Source organism: Oncorhynchus mykiss, chromosome 9 (genome assembly GCF_013265735.2).
Source record: "Oncorhynchus mykiss isolate Arlee chromosome 9, USDA_OmykA_1.1, whole genome shotgun sequence".
NCBI classification, from domain to species: domain Eukaryota; kingdom Metazoa; phylum Chordata; class Actinopteri; order Salmoniformes; family Salmonidae; genus Oncorhynchus; species Oncorhynchus mykiss.
In genome coordinates this window covers 4,356,327-4,383,773 of record NC_048573.1, presented here as the reverse complement: position 1 = coordinate 4,383,773, position 27,447 = coordinate 4,356,327, and the positions used below count along the sequence as shown (strand labels likewise).

Below are 27,447 nucleotides of genomic sequence, written 5' to 3'. Positions count from 1 at the left end.
CATGTTATGAACCAGTATTGGTCTGTTAAATGTTATGAACCAGTATTGGTCTGTCTCATGTTATGAACCAGTATTGGTCTGTCATGTTATGAACCAGTGTTGGTCTGTTAAATGTTATGAACCAGTATTGGTCTGTTATGTTATGAACCAGTATTGGTCTGTTACATGAATTAAACAAAATGTTAATGATTAATTCATTATGCTAAATCCTGCAAATATAACTTGTCTGTGTATAGCCGTATATAAGACAACTGCTGGGTCTGACCAGGCAGAGCTCCTGATTGACATGTGTACTATGGTGACTACTATTGAGTTGGGTCTGTCCAGGGAAAGCTCCTGATTGGTACATTGAGTTTGTTGGAACCTCTCCAGCACACTGACAGCAGACAATGATTCATTTTAGATTGACTTTGAGTGTGTCTGTGAAAGAATTTTCCAAATAGAAGGTTGTGGGAACATTAGTTTATAAAGTAACCACAATGTTGAAGGAATGTTAACGTTATGCCCTAATGTTGTGGGAACAACAGACACACACCTGTTATATTCACTCACCTGAGTTATAAACACACACCTGTTATATTTAATCACCTGAGTTATAAACACACACCTGTTATATTCACTCACCTGAGTTATAAACACACACCTGTTATATTCACTCACCTGAGTTATAAACACACACCTGTTATATTCACTCACCTGAGTTATAAACACACACCTGTTATATTCACTCACCTGAGTTACAAACACACACCTGTTATATTCACTCACCTGAGTTATAAACACACACCTGTTATATTTAATCACCTGAGTTATAAACACACACCTGTTATATTCACTCACCTGAGTTATAAACACACACCTGTTATATTTAATCACCTGAGTTATAAACACACACCTGTTATATTTAATCACCTGAGTTATAAACACACACCTGTTATATTTAATCACCTGAGTTATAAACACACACCTGTTATATTCACTCACCTGAGTTATAAACACACACCTGTTATATTCACTCACCTGAGTTATAAACACACACCTGTTATATTCACTCACCTGAGTTATAAACACACACCTGTTATATTTAATCACCTGAGTTACAAACACACACCTGTTATATTCACTCACCTGAGTTATAAACACACACCTGTTATATTCACTCACCTGAGTTATAAACACACACCTGTTATATTTAATCACCTGAGTTATAAACACACACCTGTTATATTCACTCACCTGAGTTATAAACACACACCTGTTATATTTAATCACCTGAGTTATAAACACACACCTGTTATATTCAATCACCTGAGTTATAAACACACACCTGTTATATTTAATCACCTGAGTTATAAACACACACCTGTTATATTCACTCACCTGAGTTATAAACACACACCTGTTATATTTAATCACCTGAGTTATAAACACACACCTGTTATATTTAATCACCTGAGTTATAAACACACACCTGTTATATTCACTCACCTGAGTTATAAACACACACCTGTTATATTCACTCACCTGAGTTATAAACACACACCTGTTATATTTAATCACCTGAGTTATAAACACACACCTGTTATATTCACTCACCTGAGTTATAAACACACACCTGTTATATTCACTCACCTGAGTTATAAACACACACCTGTTATATTTAATCACCTGAGTTATAAACACACACCTGTTATATTTAATCACCTGAGTTACAAACACACACCTGTTATATTCACTCACCTGAGTTATAAACACACACCTGTTATATTTAATCACCTGAGTTATAAACACACACCTGTTATATTTAATCACCTGAGTTATAAACACACACCTGTTATATTCACTCACCTGAGTTATAAACACACACCTGTTATATTTAATCACCTGAGTTATAAACACACACCTGTTATATTTAATCACCTGAGTTATAAACACACACCTGTTATATTTAATCACCTGAGTTATAAACACACACCTGTTATATTCACTCACCTGAGTTACAAACACACACCTGTTATATTCACTCACCTGAGTTATAAACACACACCTGTTATATTCACTCACCTGAGTTATAAACACACACCTGTTATATTCAATCACCTGAGTTATAAACACACACCTGTTATATTCAATCACCTGAGTTATAAACACACACCTGTTATATTCACTCACCTGAGTTATAAACACACACCTGTTATATTCACTCACCTGAGTTATAAACACACACCTGTTATATTTAATCACCTGAGTTATAAACACACACCTGTTATATTCACTCACCTGAGTTATAAACACACACCTGTTATATTCACTCACCTGAGTTATAAACACACACCTGTTATATTTAATCACCTGAGTTATAAACACACACCTGTTATATTCAATCACCTGAGTTATAAACACACACCTGTTATATTTAATCACCTGAGTTATAAACACACACCTGTTATATTTAATCACCTGAGTTACAAACACACACCTGTTATATTTAATCACCTGAGTTATAAACACACACCTGTTATATTCACTCACCTGAGTTATAAACACACACCTGTTATATTTAATCACCTGAGTTACAAACACACACCTGTTATATTTAATCACCTGAGTTATAAACACACACCTGTTATATTTAATCACCTGAGTTATAAACACACACCTGTTATATTCACTCACCTGAGTTATAAACACACACCTGTTATATTCACTCACCTGAGTTATAAACACACACCTGTTATATTTAATCACCTGAGTTATAAACACACACCTGTTATATTTAATCACCTGAGTTACAAACACACACCTGTTATATTTAATCACCTGAGTTACAAACACACACCTGTTATATTTAATCACCTGAGTTATAAACACACACCTGTTATATTCAATCACACAACCAACCTTTAGATACAGGATGTAGTGATGAGTATTAAACCTGAGGACCAGCCAACCTTTAGGTACAGGATGTAGTGATGAGTATTAAACCTGAGGACCAGCCAACCTTTAGATACAGGATGTAGTGATGAGTATTAAACCTGAGGACCAGCCAACCTTTAGATACAGGATGTAGTGATGAGTATTAAAACTGTCGCCTGTGATAAAGTGAAGGGTGCCGTGGTAAACTGCAAATGGCAGACATCAAGCTCTGATGAACTGTCTGGAAAAACATGAACAGGATATTAGATACATCACAGCCCTATGCAGCAGATAATGTCAACTTTGGAAAAACATCTTTCCTTTTACCAGTTAGTGCCAACAATCATTCTGAAAGAAAATGACCCAACTCACATAGCTCATAATGCCTGCGATCAGCAGTCAGTGGATATTGATCTTGTTTTCAAGATCTACAGCCACTCCTCAGCACAGTGGGGCAAAAAAGTATTTAGTCAGCCACCAATGGTGCAAGTTCTCCCACTTAAAAAGATGAGAGAGGCCTGTAATTTTCATCATAAACAAGTTCTCCCACTTAAAAATCATATCATCATAGGTACACTTCAACTATGACAGACAAAATGAGGGAAAAAAATCCAGAAAATCACATTGTCGGATTTTTAATGAATTTATTTGCAAATTATGGTGGAAAATACAAAAGTGGTGTTATGTTTTAGTTATCTGCCCAGATCTTAAATACCCATCTAGGACAGTAATGATAGTATTCTGAAATTGGGAAGTGGGGTCACTTCTGAGTTTCTTGTAAAAGGTGTTGTCAAGCAGCTGTCTATGACCCTCATTTACATAAACGGTCCTATCCATGAGTACAACTGACCCACCCTTATCAGCAGGGAGGGTAAGGACCAACTATCGGATTGTAAATCAAGCAAAGCTTGTTTATCATCCTGAGGTAAATTATGGTAAGAGATGTTCTCCTGTTTGTTCTCCTGTAGATTAACACCAAAGAGATTGTGATTGGCTGGCGGTACAAAATACCTCTTACTTCTGAAAGGAGTCTGAGAATGTGCAGGTGTAACAGATGTATATGTACTCTCCATGCGTTGTGTTTTCTCAAAATAAATCACTTCGGCCAGTGGTCCCAGTTGAGCATTTATTTCTGCTGTTGTTAAATGGGAAACAGCACGTTAGTTGTGCAGGGTTTAACGGTATTGATGGCTGTCGATGTTATCGGTGTAAGATGGCACAGTGATGCCATCTGTTGGTAAATGTTCATTACTGCAACTCTTGTGTTTTACCGGGGTGCTTGAGATACCCGGATGTGTTGTCATGTACCGAACAAGACTGGTTACTCGCATCAATGCCTCTGTCTCGTCATTTAACATTCAAACAGTCGATGGCATTAATATGTAGCATGAAGACAACTGTGTTAGCAGTGGCTTATGTGACCATTACATCGGTGTATGCTAGCTAACACACTTATTTACAGTAATCATACGCCAAAGCACATCCCAGAAAGCCCCTCAATCCCTAACAGGTACCATATACCCACACATGTATAAATCAGTAACGTACAGCAAACTTGTACACATTGTAAAATAGGAAACAGTATTCAGAGCGTGACCTACCCATTGCATCACATTTACATACTGGGGAGACCTGACGTTCGCGATCTGCCCCTATCTGCAAGCGGGGCCAATCACAACACACCTTATTGTCATCAATGTTGAACTAACCAATAAGAATGTTTGAACATTAAATACACATTTCTTTAGAGGCAAGTGGAAACATAACCAACCCTGTTACACAGGTGAGAAACCAACACGTTCAGCTGAAATATCATGATTTGGGGATCTTAAATATTCCCTTAAACGCATGTTTCTAAATAAATAAAAAACGTAACTTAGACATGTCTATCTTGTGGGATTCTGTATTTTACAATATTTTACATTATAGCCATTACCATATATATATATATATGATTAAATATTATCTGATGTTGGCTGTGTGAAGTATCTTAGACATGTCGAAATCGTTGCACTGAGTTGTAGACACAAAATGCTGAGTAATGGGGTGGGTGAGATCACTCGTTATTGGTTTCCCGGCCACCACACATGTGTTGACCAATCATATCGAGTGCTTCCCATGACGACTTTGGCGCTATGCGACAGTCTTCAACAGAGAGGGAGGATGGGGGAGAGCAGGCTATAAAACAGTGTTTGCTGCAGTTCAGCGGTTTCAGGTCGATGTATCCTGTCACGCTGATATGTTGACATGATCCTATAGTTCTACATGACTTCTGTCTTTAACCGGACAATATGAGGATTTATTCGGTCTGCATGTTGTGTTCACTAATTATTATATCATCAACAGCAAGTGACACAGGCGGTAAGTACGTTTTCTAGCTAGTGATAATGTGGGTTTTGCAGTTGTAACGTTACTTTCTAGGTCAAACAACGAATACCAAGTCGTATAGCGGCAGAGTAAGATACCAGGTAGAGAGTGAGACATTTAGTTACGTTTTTCTCTCACCACGTTTATTCCGGGAAATGTCTGTCCTCACTCTGGTAGTTATGGACAAACATGAATAAACTACGTGGTGAGTTGATGCCTATTCGTCAACTAGTTGAATTGATCGTGATACTTGTTTGAATGTTAAATGACGAGACAGAGGCATTGATGCGAGTAACCAGTCTTGTTCAGTACGTCACAATCTGGGCATCTCAAACACACCAGGAAAAAACATGACTTCAGTAATGAACATTTACCAATAGATGGCATCACTGTGCCATTTTACACTCATAACACTACTTTGCATGCGTTGTTTGTTGGTAACCTTGTTATTTACGAAGTTGGGACGTTACACAAATTATATCCACCCAGACAATCTGGCCGTGTACCAGGGATGCAAACTAGTCACCTTTAGGCGAAATTCACCGCGTTGAATCCAAGATACGTGACCAACGTGATTCCTCTAGATCCGATGACGGTGGGCTGCGAACGAAGGCTTCATAATTCATCAAGGTATTTTTCTTTGTAATCAATGTCTGCAGTAACAAGCTGTGTGTATATGTATGTATATGTATATGTATGTATACATATACACACACACTGGGGAGAACAAGTATTCGATACACTGCCGATTTTTGCAGGTTTTCCTACTTACAAAGCATGTAGAGGTCTGTAATTTTTATCATAGGTACACTTCAACTGTGAGAGATGGAATCTAAAACAAAAATCCAGAAAATCACATTTTTATGATTAAGTAATTCATTTGCATTTTATTATGAGTCTCTGAGGTGTGTGTCGTGTCATTGACCGAGCCATCTATTCAGGCTTTCAGTACAGCTGACACCCTAATGGTGTGTGTATGCATTGAGCTAAAAGCCTTTCCCAGAAAAAAACTGTCAACTAAGGAAGGCCATATCACACACACACACACACACTGATTTTGCAGGTCATCAAATACTTGTTCTCCATATTTATATGTAAATATACTCAGCAAAAAAAGAAATGTCCTCACTGTCAACTGTGTTTATTTTCAGCAAACTTAACATGTGTAAATATTTGTATGAACATAAGATTCAACAACTGAGACATAAACTGAACAAGTTCCACAGACATGTGACTAACAGAAATTGAATAATGTGTCCCTGAACAAAGGGGGGAGGGGTCAAAATCAAAAGTAACAGTCAGTATCTGGTGTGGCCATCAGCTGCATTAAGTACTGCAGTGCATCTCCTCCTCATGGACTGCACCCGATTTGCCAGTTCTTGCTGTGAGATGTTACCCCACTCTTCCACCAAGGCACATGCAAGTTCCCGGACATTTCTGGGGGGAATGGCCCTAGCCCTCACCCTCCGATCCAACAGGTCCCAGACGTGCTCAACGGGATTGAGATCCGGGCTCTTCGCTGGCCATGGCAGAACACTGACATTCCTGTCTTACAGGATGAGCAGTATAGCTGGTTGCATTGTCATGCTGGAGGGTCATGTCAAGATGAGCCTGCAGGAAGGGTACCACATGAGGGAGGAGGATGTCTTCCCTGTAACGCACAGCTTTGAGATTGCCTGCAATGACAACAAGCTCAGTCCGATGATGCTGTGACACACCGCCCCAGACCATGACGGTCACTCCACCTCCAAATCGATCCCGCTCCAGAGTACAGGCCTCGGTGTAACGCTCATTCCTTCCACGATAAACGCTAATCTGACCATCATCCCTGGTGAGACAAAACCAAGACTTGTCATTGAAGAGCACTATTTGCCAGTCCTGTCTGGTCCAGCGATAGTGGGTTTGTGCCCATAGGTGACATTGTTGCCGGTGATGTCTGGTGAGGACCTGCCTTACAACAGGCCGACAAGCCCTCAGTCCAGCCTCTCTCAGCCTATTGTGGACAGTCTGAGCACTGATGGAGGGATTGTGCATTCCTGGTGTAACTCGAGCAGTTGTTGCCATCCTGTACCTGTTGTCGTGGAAATTTCCTCTATTTACCAAATCATGAGCGCAAACCACACACGTCAGAGTTAGTTATCAAAGTCCATCTTTAATTATATGAGCTCTATCACAACCCTGTGACTCTCAGATCAATTCAGTGTCTATCAATGAATTCTCTGAAAGCCCCTCTACATTGCAACTGAGATCCTTTAATAGCAAAGAACACACATAGTCAGACAGCATAGACATAATAAATCGTTCAGCTTTGTCTCCTTACTCAAACCCAGAACCATAAACCAATCCTCCATATCAACAGGCATATATCAAATTGTCATTAAGATACAACCAATTCTAAATACAACCAATCCTGGACAAGCTCACGGGGAGCATAGAATGATTCCAGACTCTGCCATCCTCCTCTCCCCGATGGGAAAAGTAGGGAGTGACTGGCACACACACAGTGGAGCAAAATATATGTTTACACATGACACCTTGACCTCTCCCCTCACTGCGGGCCATGCAACTTAGTCTTGACATAGAACAGATAACTGCCAATGGCCACCACTATAGTACAACAAAATACATTCTTATGAGAAATAACTCATAAGCATATCATGAAAATAAAACATCTTATCTATGTTACCTACCAATTCTGATTATTCCCCAACACTGTCCTGCAGGTGTGATGTTCGGATGTACCGATCCTGTGCAGGTGTTACACGTGGTCTGCCACTGCGAGGGTTGATCAGCTGTCCGTCCTGTCTCCCTGTAGCACCGTCTTAGCACTGTCTCACAGTACGGACTTTGCAATTTATTTCCCTGGCCATGTCTGCAGTCCTCATGCCTCCTTGCAGCAGTCCTCATGCCTCCTTGCAGCAGTCCTCATGCCTCATTGCAGCAGTCCTCATGCCTCATTGCAGCAGTCCTCATGCCTCCTTGCAGCAGTCCTCATGCCTCCTTGCAGCAGTCCTCATGCCTCCTTGCAGCAGTCCTCATGCCTCCTTGCAGCAGTCCTCATGCCTCCTTGCAGCAGTCCTCATGCCTCCTTGCAGCAGTCCTCATGCCTCCTTGCAGCAGTCCTCATGCCTCCTTGCAGCAGTCCTCATGCCTCCTTGCAGCAGTCCTCATGCCTCCTTGCAGCAGTCCTCATGCCTCCTTGCAGCAGTCCTCATGCCTCCTTGCAGCAGTCCTCATGCCTCCTTGCAGCAGTCCTCATGCCTCATTGCAGCAGTCCTCATGCCTCCTTGCAGCAGTCCTCATGCCTCCTTGCAGCAGTCCTCATGCCTCCTTGCAGCAGTCCTCATGCCTCCTTGCAGCAGTCCTCATGCCTCCTTGCAGCAGTCCTCATGCCTCCTTGCAGCAGTCCTCATGCCTCCTTGCAGCAGTCCTCATGCCTCCTTGCAGCAGTCCTCATGCCTCCTTGCAGCAGTCCTCATGCCTCCTTGCAGCAGTCCTCATGCCTCCTTGCAGCAGTCCTCATGCCTCCTTGCAGCAGTCCTCATGCCTCCTTGCAGCAGTCCTCATGCCTCCTTGCAGCAGTCCTCATGCCTCCTTGCAGCAGTCCTCATGCCTCCTTGCAGCAGTCCTCATGCCTCCTTGCAGCAGTCCTCATGCCTCCTTGCAGCAGTCCTCATGCCTCCTTGCAGCAGTCCTCATGCCTCCTTGCAGCAGTCCTCATGCCTCCTTGCAGCAGTCCTCATGCCTCCTTGCAGCAGTCCTCATGCCTCATTGCAGCAGTCCTCATGCCTCCTTGCAGCAGTCCTCATGCCTCCTTGCAGCAGTCCTCATGCCTCATTGCAGCAGTCCTCATGCCTCCTTGCAGCAGTCCTCATGCCTCCTTGCAGCAGTCCTCATGCCTCCTTGCAGCAGTCCTCATGCCTCCTTGCAGCAGTCCTCATGCCTCCTTGCAGCAGTCCTCATGCCTCCTTGCAGCAGTCCTCATGCCTCCTTGCAGCAGTCCTCATGCCTCCTTGCAGCAGTCCTCATGCCTCATTGCAGCAGTCCTCATGCCTCATTGCAGCAGTCCTCATGCCTCCTTGCAGCAGTCCTCATGCCTCCTTGCAGCAGTCCTCATGCTTCCTTGCAGCAGTCCTCATGCCTCCTTGCAGCAGTCCTCATGCCTCATTGCAGCAGTCCTCATGCCTCATTGCAGCAGTCCTCATGCCTCATTGCAGCAGTCCTCATGCCTCCTTGCAGCAGTCCTCATGCCTCCTTGCAGCAGTCCTCATGCCTCCTTGCAGCAGTCCTCATGCCTCCTTGCAGCAGTCCTCATGCCTCCTTGCAGCAGTCCTCATGCCTCCTTGCAGCAGTCCTCATGCCTCCTTGCAGCAGTCCTCATGCCTCCTTGCAGCAGTCCTCATGCCTCCTTGCAGCAGTCCTCATGCCTCCTTGCAGCAGTCCTCATGCCTCCTTGCAGCAGTCCTCATGCCTCCTTGCAGCAGTCCTCATGCCTCCTTGCAGCAGTCCTCATGCCTCCTTGCAGCAGTCCTCATGCCTCCTTGCAGCAGTCCTCATGCCTCCTTGCAGCAGTCCTCATGCCTCCTTGCAGCAGTCCTCATGCCTCCTTGCAGCAGTCCTCATGCCTCCTTGCAGCAGTCCTCATGCACGTTCACCCAGATGAACAGCGTGCATGTTCATTAATTGTTCATGGTTCTTTGAACAAGCATGGAAAACAGTGTTTACAACCCTTTTACAATGAAGATCTGTGATGTTATTTGGATTTTTACAATGTATCTTTAAAAGACAGCGTCCTGAAAAAGGGACGTTTCTTTTTTTGCTGAATATATCTTGCTTTGTCTCAAAGTATATGAATCTGTAATCTGTTTTTCTCACGGACAGTTCAACCCATTGTGGCCTTAGTTGGTGATGACGTCATCCTACCTTGCACCCTGAGACACACCGTCAGTGCTGTGTATCAGTCAGTAGAGTGGCAGAGACCGGACCTAAAACCAAAAGAGGTCCATCTTTACAGAGATGAGAAGGACGATCTGGTGCTCCAGAATCCAGTCTTCAGGGGAAGGACGTCACTGTTCAAAGAGGAACTAGAGAACGGCAACACTAGTTTAAAGTTGACCAGAGTGAAACTCTCTGATGCTGGAAACTACACCTGTTACATTCCACTGCTGGACCACCAGAAAACCATCATTAAACTCCTTGTTGGTGAGTCAACACACCTGCTGACCACCCAAACCCCCTTAAGAGACAGATCGCATGAAATCAAGGGTGAGTTCAATGTCAAGTCCATTGCATGATGAGTATTAGTTACATACTGTAGATTGGTTAGACTACATACTTACCTTAACCCAAGTCCATGTACAATGCTGTGATCTATTGTTAGTTCCTCTTTTAATTTAACCTGTTATGGCTGCAAGTGTGTTAATCTTATCAAAAGAATCTTGGTAATCAAACTCCGTTTTCCAATTTAAAATAGCTATCACAGAGAACAAATCCCATGCTTTTGTTTGAGAAGAGCAATCAACAACAGAAACATTTTCCACCATGACAGTTTTTACATACTATTCACATCTGAAGGTAAAATTATGACTTACTTTCTGATATCTTGCTCTTATTTCTCTTCCTGAGTGTCCAATTGATCAAATGAAGTGCCGTTTTCTTTGATAAAATCAATTTTTATAGCCTATATCTATACATTTTGTAAACCGTTTGTGTAGTGAATTCCATCTCTATCATTTTTTTTACGGAGCATTCGGCGTGATTACACACGGTAAACCAACGTTTATCTAGTCATGGTTGGTTTCAGTGCATTCCTCTGGATGTTTGCAACACAGCCAAAGTTCATTGTTTTTTCTTGCGGGGAGCCGAAGTGACCGAAGTGAATTGATTTGACGACAACGAGCAATTACTCCCTTACGCACCAATAATTTTAGTGAAGCTTCAATGATTGACTGTATTTCTGCCCAATGACCACTGATCTTCTTGAAATCTAGCTGGGTAGATAGCCAATGAGCTGAGGTAAATGCCAGTATGTAATGGTTTGGGGTTGGACCACCATTCCTTGTTTGTAATCGCATGCGTAACGAGCTCCGTTCTCGCCATTGACTGCAGAGTCGTTGCAGTCGCACTTGTTACGCGCAGCTCTGTTTGGGAGAGCAGTATTTTTGAAAGTGTTTTTTTCAACGATTTCATTGAAGACATTGGCAAATAAATCAGGAAAGTCTAAGTATACAGATTTGCACCAGATTATAGACGAGATTGATCGGCAAAGTGAAACAGATTTATTTGAAGAATCTTTGAGTGAACACAGCTATGATTCGAAAATTGAGGAGCTGTTTCTGCAAGGACAGGACTTACTTCTGGACTGGTAAGTGCAAATGCCGTTTTATGAAATATTATTATTATATAAAAAAAAAATTGCAATTTGCAATGAAATGTGTACGGTACACATTGGCTATAGTGTGTGTATGTATGTGTACGACCCATAACCTGTGTGTTTGGTGGTTTGTGTGTGTGTGTTATATATATTCCATTTTTTATTCAAATGGAATGGAGTAGAATGGCAAATGGCCACTGCGCCTGCTACTCCTCGCCATTACCATATGAAATACCCATTGGGTGCTGTTGGGGGGGAAGGCAGGCCCACATTGTTGAATGGAACAGCACTTCACCTTAGTGACTGTTCCCTCTGCTCTATACAATACATATCTGTTTATTTTATGTGATGATAAAAGCTCATACAATACAATTTTTAAAAAATGTTTTCTTTCACAGTGATAGCGACTCTGACTGGGAGGCCCAGGTGCCCATCCCCCACTGAAGCTGGTTCATACAGCCAGACTCTTGCTGTCTCCGGATACACACCTACCCCCGCCCGGCCATCTAGAGGTGTGAAGACAGGTAGAGGGGCAATGGCACTCTGTGCTGGAGAAGGATGTGGAGCCACATCCTCCAATATTCCGACCAAAAAGGCCACCAGGACCTCAACATGACATCAAAATACAGCCCCATGCAACTTTTTCAATTGTTTTTCACACCAGCAGTTGTTGATTCCCTGGTGTGTAATACTAACAAGTATGGGGCTAGGAAGCAAGCAGGAAAGAAAGTAGCATGGAAGACCATTTCCATGTCAGACCTTTTCTGCTACTTTTCACTGGTCATTTACATGGGGCCAGTGAAGTTAAAAACCCTAAAGGATTACTGGAAAACATCCCCACTCTATCACCTGCCTTCCCCCCCACTGTCATGTCCTCTACAAGGTTTCTAAATATCTCACGGGCGCTTCACATCAGTGACCCAGATGTTGATGAGGAGAATGACAGGAGGAGAGGCACCGCAAGGTTTGACAGGCTCTGCAAAGTCAAACCTCTCTACCCCAGCATGGTTGAAGCCTGCAAGATCCATTTTCAGCCCGCCCAGAACTTGTCCATAGATGAGAGGATGGTCAGAATTGGCCTAAAACAATAGATGCGTAACAAACCAACTAAGTGGGGTTACAAGCTGTCTGTTTGTGATTCTGTGTGTGCCTACAAATGCAATTTTTTTTGTCTATGAGGGGAAGAACACGTGTGCGACTGGTAAAGGACTTAGCTATGACTCTGTAATGGAGTTATTGGATTTTCAACTGCTGGGGAAGGGCTACAAACTCTTTGTGGACAACTTCTACACAAGCCCTGCCCTGTTTGCAGACCTGAGGAAGCTGGAGGTGTGGGCTTGTGTCACCATTCGGACCAACAGAGTGGGCTTTCCAAAGACCAAGGTAAATGACATGCCTAAGTGGGCTGAGTGGGGGACCCTGCGATGGATTCGTAAAGATGGCCTGCTGTTTGTGAAGTGGATGGACACCAGAGAGGTGGTGATGTGCTCCACTATCCACAAGTCCTTCAGTGGCGATCACGTCGTCAGGCGTGTGAAGGACGCTACTGGGGCATGGACCACCAAAAATGTCCCCATTCCAACTGCAGTAAAGGACTACAACAAGAGCATGGGAGGTGTGGACCTGTCCGACGCACTTATAGGGTACTACAATGTTCTACATAAGACAAAGAAATGGTACAAGACATCGTTTTACCATTTCATTGACATTGCTGTGGTGAATTCCTTCATCCTCCAGAAGGAAATGGCCAAGAGCTGTGGACAGCCCCCCCCATCTCACAGCTAGTCTTCAGGGAGCTGCTCATCCAGGAGCTTGCTGGCTACAGCAAGTCCACTGCATCACCTTCTGCCGCCTCTACCTCCTCTACCTCTGCTGCCTCTACTCCTGCCTCCAGTGGTGTTCATATGCCACATTTCATTACTGCAGGCATGACTGTACCTCAGGGCCAAAAGGGCAAAGCATGGAGGCGCCGTTGTGTTCTGTCACATGAAGTCCCCCATCACCTGCACCAGTTGTTCAGTTTGCCTCTGCTTTACAGCAGAAATAGACTGCTATGGGACATGGCACAGGCAGCAAAAGATTGTGTAGAGAGAGGGCTTCTGAACGGTGTTTTTTTTAAAATATATTTTGAAAACATTTGTATATATATATATATTTTTTTTTGTGTTAGAATTGCATTTTGATATGTTGTATATAGTTATTTGCACTGTTGTATATAGTTATAGGTCATTTCACCAATTCGGCCACTTGGGTACATTTGGGCAACTTGTGTGGGACACCTGGGTGACTTCATGCTAAATGTCATGTAGCTCACCCATTCCTGAAGTTATCAGTCTGAAACTTTGCACACCTACAGTTTCCCTCTTGTGTTATCCATCAAAATGATCTCCAGCATCCTATCTGACTGTGTGGCTATTCTAGTACATGTGAAAGATGACGCTACAACAATAAAAAACAGAAAACGTATGCTCTTTCTTTCTCTTTTCTTCCACCAGATCTACTGTGTTATATTCTCCTACATTCAATTAACATTTCCACAAACTTCAGAATGTTTCCATTCAAATGATACCAAGAATATGCATATCCTTGCCTCTGGGGCTGAGCTACAGGCAGTTAAATGTGGGTATGTCTTCAGGTGGAAATTGAGAACAAACGGATGCAGCCATTACAGGTCCATGAATATCAACAAACCCTTGTGTTATATTTAAGCAATAAGGCCCGGGGGGGGTGTGGTATATGGCCGATATATCACGGCTATGGCCTGTCCTTATGCACGATACAGCCATTAGCCGTGGTATATTGGCCATATACTACTAACCCCGAGTTGCCTTATTGCTGTTGTAAACTGGTTACCAAGGTAACAGAACAGTTAAAAAGTATTGTTTTTGCCTCCCGGGTGGCGCAGTGGTTAAGGGCGCTGTACTGCAGCGCCAGCTGTGCCATCAGAGTCCCTGGGTTCGCGCCCAGGCTCTGTCGTAACCGGCCGCGACCGGGAGGCCCGTGGGGCGACGCACAATTGGCCTAGCGTCGCCCGGGTTAGGGAGGGCTTGGTCGGTAGGGGTGTCCTTGTCTCATCGCGCACCAGCGACTCCTGTGGCGGGCTGCGCGCAGTGTGCGCTAACCAAGGTGGCCAGGTGCACGGAGTTTCCTCCGGCGCATTGGCTTCCGGGTTGGATGCGTGCTGTGTTAAGAAGCAGTGCAGCTTGGTTGTGTATCGGAGGACGCACGACTTTCAACCTTCGTCTCTCCCAAGCCCGTACGGGAGTTGTAGCAATGAGACAAGATAGTAGCAACAAATGGATACCACGAAATTGGGGAGAAAAAGGGGTAAAATTAAATAAAAAAAATAATAAAAAGTATTGTTTTGTCATACCTGTGGTATATGGTCTGATATCACAAACAAGGTTTGAGCCCTGAATGCTGATTGGCTGAAAGCCGTGGTATATCTGTGTATCTATATAGCTGTGTCCAGACCAGTTATCATCATTGAGCGAATGGAAGGCGATGAGGTGGTCCTGCGGTGTGAGGCTGAAGGCTGCTACCCAGAGCCTGTCATGGAGTGGTGTGACGCGTGTGAACGTGTCCTCCCTGCTGCTGGACCTACAGAGACGTCCAGAGACCGTGAAGGCTGCTACACTGTGACAAGCCATGTCATCGTCCCGAACTCTGACAACAACACCTTCACCTGTCGCGTTCAACAGTTGGAGATCAAACACATGAAGGAGAGACAGGTTCATGTTCCAGGTGAGAGTTTTGGATATTTGAATGAAGGCACTATCTGTAAAAAATTTCCTGTTTTAAAAGTCATTTCATGTGTAATAAGCATTAGGTATTGTAATAATTCTACATCCTGTGTTTCAGATCAAATGTTTCCTAAGACGTGTCATTCCTGCTGGCTGACAGTTCTTGGAGCCGTTCTTGTTACAGTTCTTGTTGAAGCTGTAGCTGGAGGTCTCTACTTGTTGATAAGAAAAGGATATTGACCTTCAGAAAGGTAAGTCACACTTCCTGGTGTGGTAGTGTTATCAAATCAAATTCATTTATATAGCCCTTCGTACATCAGCTGATATCTCAAAGTGCTGTACAGAAACCCAGCCTAAAACCCCAAACAGCAAGCAATGCAGGTGTAGAAGCACGGTGGCTAGGAAAAACTCCATAGAAAGGCCAAAACCTAGGAAGAAACCTAGAGAGGAACCAGGCAATGTGGGGTGGCCAGTCCTCTTCTGGCTGTGCCGGGTGGAGATTATAACAGAACATGGCCAAGATGTTCAAATGTTCATAAATGACCAGCATGGTCCAATAATAATAAGGCAGAACAGTTGAAACTGGAGCAGCAGCACAGTCAGGTGGACTGGGGACAGCAAGGAGTCATCATGTCAGGTATTCCTGGGGCATGGTCCTAGGGCTCAGGTCCTCCGAGAGAGAGAAGGAGAGAATTAGAGAACGCACACTTGGATTCACACAGGACACCGAATAGGACAGGAGAAGTACTCCAGATATAACAAACTGACCCTAGCCCCCCGACACAAACTACTGCAGCATAAATACTGGAGGCTGAGACAGGATGGGTCAGGAGACACTGTGGCCCCATCCGAGGACACCCCCGGACTGGGCCAAACAGGAAGGATATAACCCCACCCACTTTGTCAAAGCACAGTCCCCACACCACTAGAGGGATATCTTCAACCACCAACTTACCATCCTGAGACAAGGCTGAGTATAGCCCACAAAGACCTCCGCCACGGCACAACCCAAGGGGGGGGGGGGGGCGCCAACCCAGACAGGATGACCACATCAGTGAATCAACCCACTCAGGTGACGCACCCCCTCCAGGGACGGCATGAGAGAGCCCCAGTAAGCCAGTGACTCAGCCCCTGTAATAGGGTTAGAGGCAGAGAATCCCAGTGGAAAGAGGGAAACCGGCCAGGCAGAGACAGCAAGGGCGGTTCGTTGCTCCAGAGCCTTTCCGTTCACCTTCCCACTCTTGGGCCAGACTACACTCAATCATATGACCCACTGAAGAGATGAGTCTTCAGTAGAGACTTGAAGGTTGAGACCGAGTTTGCGTCTCTGACATGGGTAGGCAGACCGTTCCATAAAAATGGAGCTCTATAGGAGAAAAGCCCTGCCTCCAGCTGTTTGCTTAAAAATTCTAGGGACAATTAGGAGGCCTGCGTCTTGTGACCGTAGCGTACGTGTAGGTATGTACGGCAGGACCAAATCAGAGAGATGGGTAGGAGCAAGCCCATGTAATGCTTTGTAGGTTAGCAGTAAAACCTTGAAATCAGCCCTTGCTTTGACAGGAAGCCAGTGTAGAGAGGCTAGCACTGGAGTAATATGATCCAATTTTTTGGTTCTAGTCAGGATTCTAGCAGCCGTATTTAGCACTAACTGAAGTTTATTTAGTGCTTTATCCGGGTAGCCGGAAAGTAGAGCATTGCAGTAGTCTAACCTAGAAGTGACAAAAGCATGGATTAATTTTTCTGCATCATTTTTGGACAAAGTTTCTGATTTTTGCAATGTTACGTAGATGGAAAAAAGCTGTCCTTGAAATGGTCTTGATATGTTCTTCAAAAGAGAGATCAGGGTCCAGAGTAACGCCGAGGTCCTTCACAGTTTTATTTGAGACGACTGTACAACCATTAAGATTAATTCAGATTCAACAGAAGAGCTCTTTGTTTCTTGGGACCTAGAACAAGCATCTCTGTTTTGTCTGAGTTTAAAAGTAGAAAGTTTGCAGCCATCCACTTCCTTATGTCTGAAACACAGGCTTCTAGCAAGGGCAATTTTCGGGCTTCACCATGTTTCATTGAAATGTACAGCTGTGTGTCATCCGCATAGCAGTGAAAGTTAACATTATGTTTTCGAATAACATCCCCAAGAGGTAAAATATATAGTGAAAACAATAGTGGTCCTAAAACGGAACCTTGAGGAACACCGAAATTTACAGTTGATTTGTCAGAGGACAAACCATTCACAGAGACAAACTGATATCTTTCCGACAGATAAGATCTAAACCAGGCCAGAACTTGTCCGTGTAGACCAATTTGGGTTTCCAATCTCTCCAAAAGAATGTGGTGATCGATGGTATCAAAAGCAGCACTAAGGTCTAGGAGCACGAGGACAGATGCAGAGCCTCGGTCCGATGCCATTAAAATGTAATTTACCACCTTCACAAGTGCCGTCTCAGTGCTATGATGGGGTCTGAAACCAGACTGAAGCATTTCGTATACATTGTTTGTCTTCAGGAAGGCAGTGAGTTGTTGCGCAACAGCCTTTTCTAAAATTTTTGAGAGGAATGGAAGATTCGATATAGGCCGATAGTTTTTTATATTTTCTGGGTCAAGGTTTGGCTTTTTCAAGAGAGGCTTTATTACTGCCACTTTTAGTGAGTTTGGTACACATCCGGTGGATAGAGAGCCGTTTATTATGTTCAACATAGGAGGGCCAAGCACAGGAAGCAGCTCTTTCAGTAGTTTAGTTGGAATAGGGTCCAGTATGCAGCTTGAAGGTTTAGAGGCCATGATTATTTTCATCATTGTGTCAAGAGATATAGTACTAAAACACTTGAGCGTCTCTCTTGATCCTGGGTCCTGGCAGAGTTGTGCAGACTCAGGACAACTGAGCTTTGAAGGGATACGCAGATTTAAGGAGGAGTCCATAATTTGCTTTCTAATAATCATAATCTTTTCCTCAAAGAAGTTCATGAATTTATCACTGCTAAAGTGAAAGTCATCCTCTCTTGGGGAATGCTGCTTTTTAGTTAGCTTTGCGACGGTATCAAAAAGGAATTTCAGATTGTTCTTATTTTCCTCAATTAAGTTAGAAAAATAGGATGATCGAGCAGCAGTAAGGGCTCTTCGGTACTGCACGGTACTGTCTTTCCAAGCTACTCGGAAGACTTCCAGTTTGGTATGGCGCCATTTCCGTTCCAATTTTCTGGAAGCTTGCTTCAGAGCTCGGGTATTTTCTGTGTACCAGGGAGCTAGTTTCTTATGAGAAATGTTTTTAGTTTTTAGGGGTGCAACTGCATCTAGGGTATTGCGCAAGGTTAAGTTGAGTTCCTCAGTTAGGTGGTTAACTGATTTTTGTCCTCTGGCGTCCTTGGGTAGACAGAGGGAATCTGGAAGGACATCAAGGAATCTTTGTGTTGTCTGTGAATTTATAGCACGACTTTTGATGATCCTTGGTTGGGGTCTGAGCAGATTATTTTTTGCAATTGCAAACGTAATAAAATGGTGGTCCGATAGTCCAGGATTATGAGGAAAAACATTAAGATCCACAACATTTATTCCATGGGACAAAACTAGGTCCAGCGTATGACTGTGACAGTGAGTGGGTCCAGAGACATGTTGGACAAAACCCACTGAGTCGATGATGGCTCCGAAAGCCTGTGGACTTTTCCATGTGAATATTAAAGTCACCAAAGATTAGAATATTATCTGCTATGACTACAAGGTCCGATAGGAATTCAGGGAACTCAGTGAGGAACGCTGTATATGACCCAGGAGGCCTGTAAACAGTAGCTATAAAAAGTGATTGAGTAGGCTGCATAGATTTCATGACTTGAAGCTCAAAAGACGAAAACGTCTTTTTTTTTTTTTTGTAAATTGAAATTTGCTATCGTAAATGTTAGCAACACCTCCGCCTTTGCTGGATGCACGGGGGATATGGTCACTAGTGTAACCAGGAGGTGAGCCCTCATTTAACACAGTAAATTCATCAGGCTTACGCCATGTTTCAGTCAGGCCAATCACATCAAGATTATGATCAGTGATTAGTTCATTGACTATAATTGCCTTTGAAGTAAGGGATCTAACATTAAGTAGCCCTATTTTGAGATGTGAGGTCATGATCTCTTTCAATAATGACAGGAATGGAGGTGGTCTTTATCCTAGTGAGATTGCTAAGGCGAACACCGCCATGTTTAGTTTTGCCCAACCTAGGTCGAGGCACAGACACGGTCTCAATGGTGATAGCTGAGCTGACTACACTGACTGTGCTAGTGGCAGACTCCACTATGCTGGCAGGCTGGCTAACAGCCTGCTGCCTGGCCTGCACCCTATTTCATTGTGGAGCTAGAGGAGTTAGAGCCCTGTCTATGTTGGTAGATAAAATGAGAGCACCCCTCCAGCTAGGATGGAGTCCGTCACTCCTCAGCAGGTCAGGCTTGGTCCTGTTTGTGGGTGAGTCCCAGAAAGAGGGCCAATTATCTACAAATTCTATCTTTTGGGAGGGGCAGAAAACAGTTTTCAACCAGCGATTGAGTTGTGAGACTCTGCTGTAGAGCTCATCACTCCCCCTAACTGGGAGGGGGCCAGAGACAATTACTCGATGCCGACACATCTTTCTAGCTGATTTACACGCAGAAGCTATGTTGCGCTTGGTGATCTCTGACTGTTTCATCCTAACATCGTTGGTGCCGACGTGGATAACAATATCTCTATACTCTCTACACTCGCCAGTTTTAGCTTTAGCCAGCACCATCTTCAGATTAGCCTTAACGTCGGTAGCCCTGCCCCCTGGTAAACAGTGTATGATCGCTGGATGATTCGTTTTAAGTCTAATACTGCGGGTAATGGAGTCGCCAATGACTAGAGTTTTCAATTTGTCAGAGCTAATGGTGGGAAGCTTCGGCGTCTCAGACGGAAAATGATGTGGATATTATGAAGCAACATCTCAAGACATCAGTCAGGAAGTTAAAGCTTGGTCGCAAATGGGTCTTCCAAATGGACAATGACCCCAAGCAGACTTCCAAATTTGTGGCAAAATGGCTTAAGGACAACAAAGTCAAGGTATTGGAGTGGCCATCACAAAGCCCTGACCTCAGTCCTATAGAAAATGTGTGGGCAGAACTGAAAAAGCATGTGTGAGCAAGGAGGTCTACAAACCTGACTCAGTTACACCAGCTCCGTCAGGAGGAATGGGCCGAAATTCACCCAACTTATTGTGGGAAGCTTGTGGAATGCTACCTGAAACATTTGACCCAAGTTAAACAATTTAAAGGCAATGCTAGCAAATACTAATTGAGTGTATGTAAACTTCTGTCCCACTGGGAATGTGATAAAAAAATTAAAAAGCTGAAATAAATCATTCTACTATAATTCAGACATTGAGTACAACCACCCCTGTAGCTGTAATGAATGAGTACAACCACCACTGTAGCTGTAATGAATGAGTACAACCACCACTGTAGCTGTAATGAATGAGTACAACCACCACTGTAGCTGTAATGAATGAGTACAACCACCCCTGTAGCTGTAATGAATGAGTACAACCACCACTGTAGCTGTAATGAATGAGTACAACCACCACTGTAATGAATGAGTACAACCACCACTGTAGCTGTAATGAATGAGTACAACCACCACTGTAATGAATGAGTACAACCACCACTGTAATGAATGAGTACAACCACCACTGTAGCTGTAATGAATGAGTACAACCACCCCTGTAGCTGTAATGAATGAGTACAACCACCACTGTAGCTGTAATGAATGAGGACAACCACCCCTGTAGCTGTAATGAATGAGGACAACCACCCCTGTAGCTGTAATGAGTACAACCACCCCTGTAGCTGTAATGAATGAGTACAACCACCCCTGTAGCTGTAATGAATGAGTACAACCACCACTGTAGCTGTAATGAATGAGGACAACCACCCCTGTAGCTGTAATGAATGAGTACAACCACCACTGTAGCTGTAATGAATGAGTACAACCACCACTGTAGCTGTAATGAATGAGTACAACCACCCCTGTAGCTGTAATGAATGAGTACAACCACCACTGTAGCTGTAATGAATGAGTACAACCACCACTGTAGCTGTAATGAATGAGTACAACCACCCCTGTAGCTGTAATGAATGAGTACAACCACCACTGTAGCTGTAATGAGTACAACCACCACTGTAGCTGTAATGAGTACAACCACCACTGTAATGAATGAGTACAACCACCACTGTAGCTGTAATGAATGAGGACAACCACCCCTGTGGCTGTAATGAATGAGTACAACCACCCCTGTAGCTGTAATGAGTACAACCACCACTGTAGCTGTAATGAGTACAACCACCACTGTAATGAATGAGTACAACCACTGTAATGAATGAGGACAACCACCACTGTAGCTGTAATGAATGAGTACAACCACTGTAATGAATGAGGACAACCACCCCTGTAGCTGTAATGAGTACAACCACCACTGTAATGAATGAGTACAACCACCACTAGCTGTAATGAATGAGTACAACCACCCCTGTAGCTGTAATGAATGAGTACAACCACCACTGTAATGAATGAGGACAACCACCACTGTAGCTGTAATGAATGAGTACAACCACCACTGTAGCTGTAATGAATGAGTACAACCACCACTGTAGCTGTAATGAGTACAACCACCCCTGTAGCTGTAATGAATGAGTACAACCACCCCTGTAGCTGTAATGAATGAGTACAACCACCACTGTAGCTGTAATGAATGAGTACAACCACCACTGTAGCTGTAATGAATGAGTACAACCACTGTAGCTGTAATGAATGAGGACAACCACCACTGTAGCTGTAATGAATGAGGACAACCACCACTGTAGCTGTAATGAATGAGTACAACCACCACTGTAGCTGTAATGACTGAGTACAACCACCACTGTAGCTGTAATGAGGACAACCACCACTGTAGCTGTAATGAGTACAACCACCACTGTAGCTGTAATGAATGAGTACAACCACCACTGTAGCTGTAATGAATGAGTACAACCACCACTGTAGCTGTAATGAATGAGTACAACCACCCCTGTAGCTGTAATGAATGAGGACAACCACCCCTGTAGCTGTAATGAATGAGTACAACCACCACTGTAGCTGTAATGAATGAGTACAACCACCACTGTAATGAATGAGTACAACCACCCCTGTAGCTGTAATGAGTACAACCACCACTGTAGCTGTAATGAATGAGTACAACCACCACTGTAGCTGTAATGAATGAGTACAACCACCACTGTAGCTGTAATGAATGAGTACAACCACCACTGTAATGAATGAGGACAACCACCACTGTAGCTGTAATGAATGAGTACAACCACCACTGTAGCTGTAATGAATGAGTACAACCACCACTGTAGCTGTAATGAATGAGGACAGTTGACTGTTAGTTGACTGATCATGTGAGGTTCTATTAGACAGGTCTGTTAGTTGACTGATCATGTGAGGTTCTATTAGACAGGTCTGTTAGTTGACTGATCATGTGAGGTTCTATTAGACAGTTATGTTAGTTGACTGTGTTCATGTGAGGTTGCCACTCCATATATGGAACTAGTCTACCTGCCACTCCATATATTCCACTAGTCTACCTGCCACTCCATATATACCACTAGTCTACCTGCCACTCCATCCATATATGGCACTAGTCTACCTGCCCCTCCATATATAGCACTAGTCTACCTGCCCCTCCATATATAGCACTAGTCTACCTGCCACTCCATATATGGCACTAGTCTACCTGCCACTCCATATATGGCACTAGTCTACCTGCCACTCCATATATAGCACTAGTCTACCTGCCACTCCATATATGGCACTAGTCTACCTGCCACTCCATATATGGCACTAGTCTACCTGCCACTCCATATATGGCACTAGTCTACCTGCCACTCCATATATGGCACTAGTCTACCTGCCACTCCATATATGGCACTAGTCTACCTGCCACTCCATATATGGCACTAGTCTACCTGCCACTCCATATATGGCACTAGTCTACCTGCCCCTCCATATATGGCACTAGTCTACCTGCCACTCCATATATGGCACTATGTCAGAAGCATTAGTTTTTTATATCAGACATCTTTGGTGTAGTTTATGTAGTCTGTAAAAGGTGCTGATTTATTTGACAGGGACAATGTATATAGTGAAAGGACCAGCTATTGCATACAGAAGCAATCGATGCCTGGCTGAGTTGGTGAGAGACTTCTGTGATGCCAGGGTCGCGACAGAGGTCACACGTAGGGAGATGCAGAAGGGACAGTCTTATCAGGCTCTTCTCAGGTACTAAGATTTGTCTCTGGGGTCGTAATGACCTTTAACTGTGCCCAAGAGGGGCATTGTAACTTCACTGCCAAAATCACCAGGTGCTCTTATCTATTACCTTAAACGTAGACTAGAGAAGAATGGGAGAAACTCCCCAAATACAGGTGTGCCAAGCTTGTAGCGTCACACCCAGGAAGACTCAAGTCTGTAAACGCTGCTTCAACGAAGTACTGAGTAAAGGGTCTGAATACTTTTGTTAATGTGATTTCTTTTTTTTTGTGCAAAAATGTCTAAAACCTGTTTTTCCTTTGTCATTATGGGGAATTGTGTGACTGAAAAAAACAACAACAACGATTTAATCCATTTTAGAATAAGGTTGTAAATGTCACAAAATGTGGGAAAAGTCAAGGGGTCTAAATACTTTCTGAATGCAGCTGGGGGATTCGATCCAGCAACCTTTCGTTTACGGGGAGCTGTTCTGAGACCATACTGCTGGTGTCCTTTAGGAGGGGAACTGTTCTGAGATCATACTGCTGGTGTCCTTTACAAAGGAGGGGAGCTGTTCTGAGATCATACTGCTGGTGTCCTTTACAAAGGAGGGGAGCTGTTCTGAGACCAGACTGCTGGTGTTCTTTAGGAGGGGAGCTGTTCTGAGATCATACTGCTGGTGTCCTTTAGGAGGGGAGCTGTTCTGAGATCATACTGCTGGTGTCCTTTACAAAGGAGGGGAGCTGTTCTGCGAATGGTCTAATAAAAAAGTCAACATAAGTCGATTGAGGAACATCAATGCCCCCTACAATAGGGGCTGTTACTGCATCAATGCCCCCTACAATAGGGGCTGTTACTGCATCAATGCCCCCTACAATAGGGGCTGTTACTGCATCAATAGGGACTGTTACTGCATCAATGCCCCCTACAATAGGGGCTGTTACTGCATCAATGCCCCCTACAATAGGGACTGTTACTGCATCAATGCCCCCTACAATAGGGGCTGTTACTGCATCAATAGGGGCTGTTACTGCATCAATGCCCCCTACAATAGGGGCTGTTACTGCATCAACGCCCCCTACAATAGGGGCTGTTACTGCATCAACGCCCCCTACAATAGGGGCTGTTACTGCATCAACGCCCCCTACAATAGGGGCTGTTACTGCATCAACGCCCCCTACAATAGGGGCTGTTACTGCATCAATGCCCCCTACAATAGGGGCTGTTACTGCATCAATGCCCCCTACAATAGGGACTGTTACTGCATCAATGCCCCCTACAATAGGGGCTGTTACTGCATCAACGCCCCCTACAATAGGGGCTGTTACTGCATCAACACCCCCTACAATAGGGGCTGTTACTGCATCAATAGGGGCTGTTACTGCATCAATGCCCCCTACAATAGGACGCCCTGGAGATTTTGTAACATTGTTGTGTAATTTCGGCAAAGTATAGAAAGTGGCAATTCCAGGGTGTTGAACAGCCCAAAAGTGGTGTTATGTTTTAGTTATCTGACCAGATCTGAAATACCCATCTAGGACAGTAAAGATAGTATTCTGAAATTGGGAAGTGGGGTCACTTCTGAGTTTCTTTTAAAAGGTGTTGTCAAGCAGCTGTCTATGACCCTCATTTACATAAACGGTCCTATCCATGAGTACAACTGACCCACCCTTATCAGCAGGGAGGGTAAGGACCAACTATCGGATTGTAAATCAAGCAAAGCTTGTTTATCATCCTGAGGTAAATTATGGTAAGAGATGTTCTCCTGTTTGTTCTCCTGTAGATTAACACCAAAGAGATTGTGATTGGCTGGCGGTACAAAATACCTCTTACTTCTGAAAGGAGTCTGAGTATGTGCAGGTGTAACAGATGTATATGTACTCTCCATGCGTTGTGTTTTCTCAAAATAAATCACTTCGGCCAGTGGTCCCAGTTGAGCATTTATTTCTGCTGTTGTTAAATGGGAAACAGCACGTTAGTTGTGCAGGGTTTAACGGTATTGATGGCTGTCGATGTTATCGGTGTAAGATGGCACAGTGATGCCATCTGTTGGTAAATGTTCATTACTGCAACTCTTGTGTTTTACCGGGGTGCTTGAGATACCCGGATGTGTTGTCATGTACCGAACAAGACTGGTTACTCGCATCAATGCCTCTGTCTCGTCATTTAACATTCAAACAGTCGATGGCATTAATATGTAGCATGAAGACAACTGTGTTAGCAGTGGCTTATGTGACCATTACATCGGTGTATGCTAGCTAACACACTTATTTACAGTAATCATATGCCAAAGCACATCCCAGAAAGCCCCTCAATCCCTAACAGGTACCATATACCCACACATGTATAAATCAGTAATGTACAGCAAACTTGTACACATTGTAAAATAGAAAACAGTATTCAGAGCGTGACCTACCCATTGCATCACATTTTCATGTTCGCGATCTGCCCCTATCTGCAAGCGGGGCCAATCACAACACACCTTATTGTCATCAGAGTTGAACTAACCAATAAGAGTGCTTGAACATTAAATACACATTTCTTTAGAGGCAAGTGGAAACATAACCAACCCTGTTACACAAGTGAGAAACCAACATGTTCAGCTGAAATATCATGATTTGGGGATCTTAAATATTCCCTTAAACGCATGTTTCTAAATAAATAAAAACCGTAACTTAGACATGTCTATCTTGTGGGATTCTGTATTTTACATTATAGCCAATACCATATACCAATACCAAATATTATTTGATGTTGGCTGTGTGAAGTATCTTAGACATGTCAATGTAAACTCCGCTTCCTACTCTTTCGAACGCAGTATCGAGTGGTTATGCGAATTTCGACTGCATTATACCAAGGATGCAGACAGGGGAGGAGACTATAAGACCGTGTGTTTACTGCAGCTCAGCGGTTACGCCAATGTATCCTGTCACGTTGACATGATCCTATAGTTCTACATGACTTCTGTCTTTAACCGGACAATATGAGGATTTATTCGGTCTGCATGTTGTGTTCACTAATTATATCATCAACAGCAAGTGACACAGGCGGTAAGTACGTTTTCTAGCTAGTGATAATGTGGGGTTTGCAGTTGTAACGTTACTTTCTAGGTGAAACAACGAATACCAAGTCGTATAGCGGCAGAGTAAGATACCAGGTAGAGAGTGAGACATTTAGTTACGTTTTTCTCTCACCACGTTTATTCCGGAAAATGTCTGTCCTCACTCTGGTAGTTATGGACAAACATGAATCATGAGTCACAATCTGGGCATCTCAAACACGCCAGGAAAAAACATGACTTCAGTAATGAACATTTACCAATAGATGGCATCACTGTGCCATTTTACACCCATAACACTACTTTGCATGCGTTGTTTGTTGGTAACCTTGTTATTTACGAAGTTTAAGTACACAGATTCCTGTTGGAATGTTCCACAAATGATATCCACCCAGACAATCTGGCCGTGTACCAGGGATGCAAACTGGTCACCTTTAGGCGAAATTCACCGTTTTGAATCCAAAATATTCGTGTAGATCCAATGATAAAAGTTGAGGGGAGGGCTACACTTTTCAAATGTCCTTTTTTTTCACCTGTCCATTTGTGTTTTTACAGGCGATTTGAACACTTGTTATGGTAATTTTACACACGTTCATTACACCTGTCCAGCCTATTGGGGAAGGAATGGCGTTTTTGTCGTTTTTATTTGGTAGCTAACATCACTTTTTAAAACAATGTTTTAAGCATTTATGTTTTGACAAAAAAAAAGCACAAAG

The 27,447-nt window shown here is 43.6% G+C and overlaps 1 protein-coding gene across 5 annotated transcripts in view; it reads left to right on the top strand.

The window, feature by feature from the left end:
* Nucleotides 1-27,447, top strand: part of LOC110515469 (butyrophilin subfamily 1 member A1) — a 49,821-nt gene that overhangs the window by 9,541 nt on the left and 12,833 nt on the right. The window contains exons 1-4 of one of the 5 annotated variants that reach the window (XM_036987126.1): nucleotides 5,111-5,277; nucleotides 10,165-10,485; nucleotides 15,119-15,400; nucleotides 15,518-15,650. The exons of 2 other annotated variants lie outside the window; for them this stretch is intronic. In XM_036987126.1, coding sequence (XP_036843021.1) covers nucleotides 5,208-5,277; nucleotides 10,165-10,485; nucleotides 15,119-15,400; nucleotides 15,518-15,639 — 795 coding nt within the window. In that variant the 5' untranslated portion in view covers nucleotides 5,111-5,207 and the 3' untranslated portion in view covers nucleotides 15,640-15,650. Of the gene's footprint in view, nucleotides 1-5,110; nucleotides 5,278-10,164; nucleotides 10,486-15,118; nucleotides 15,401-15,517; nucleotides 15,651-26,545; nucleotides 26,724-27,447 lie in introns of those variants that run through there. 2 more of the 5 variants (XM_036987123.1, XM_036987124.1) reach the window with 2 other exon arrangements.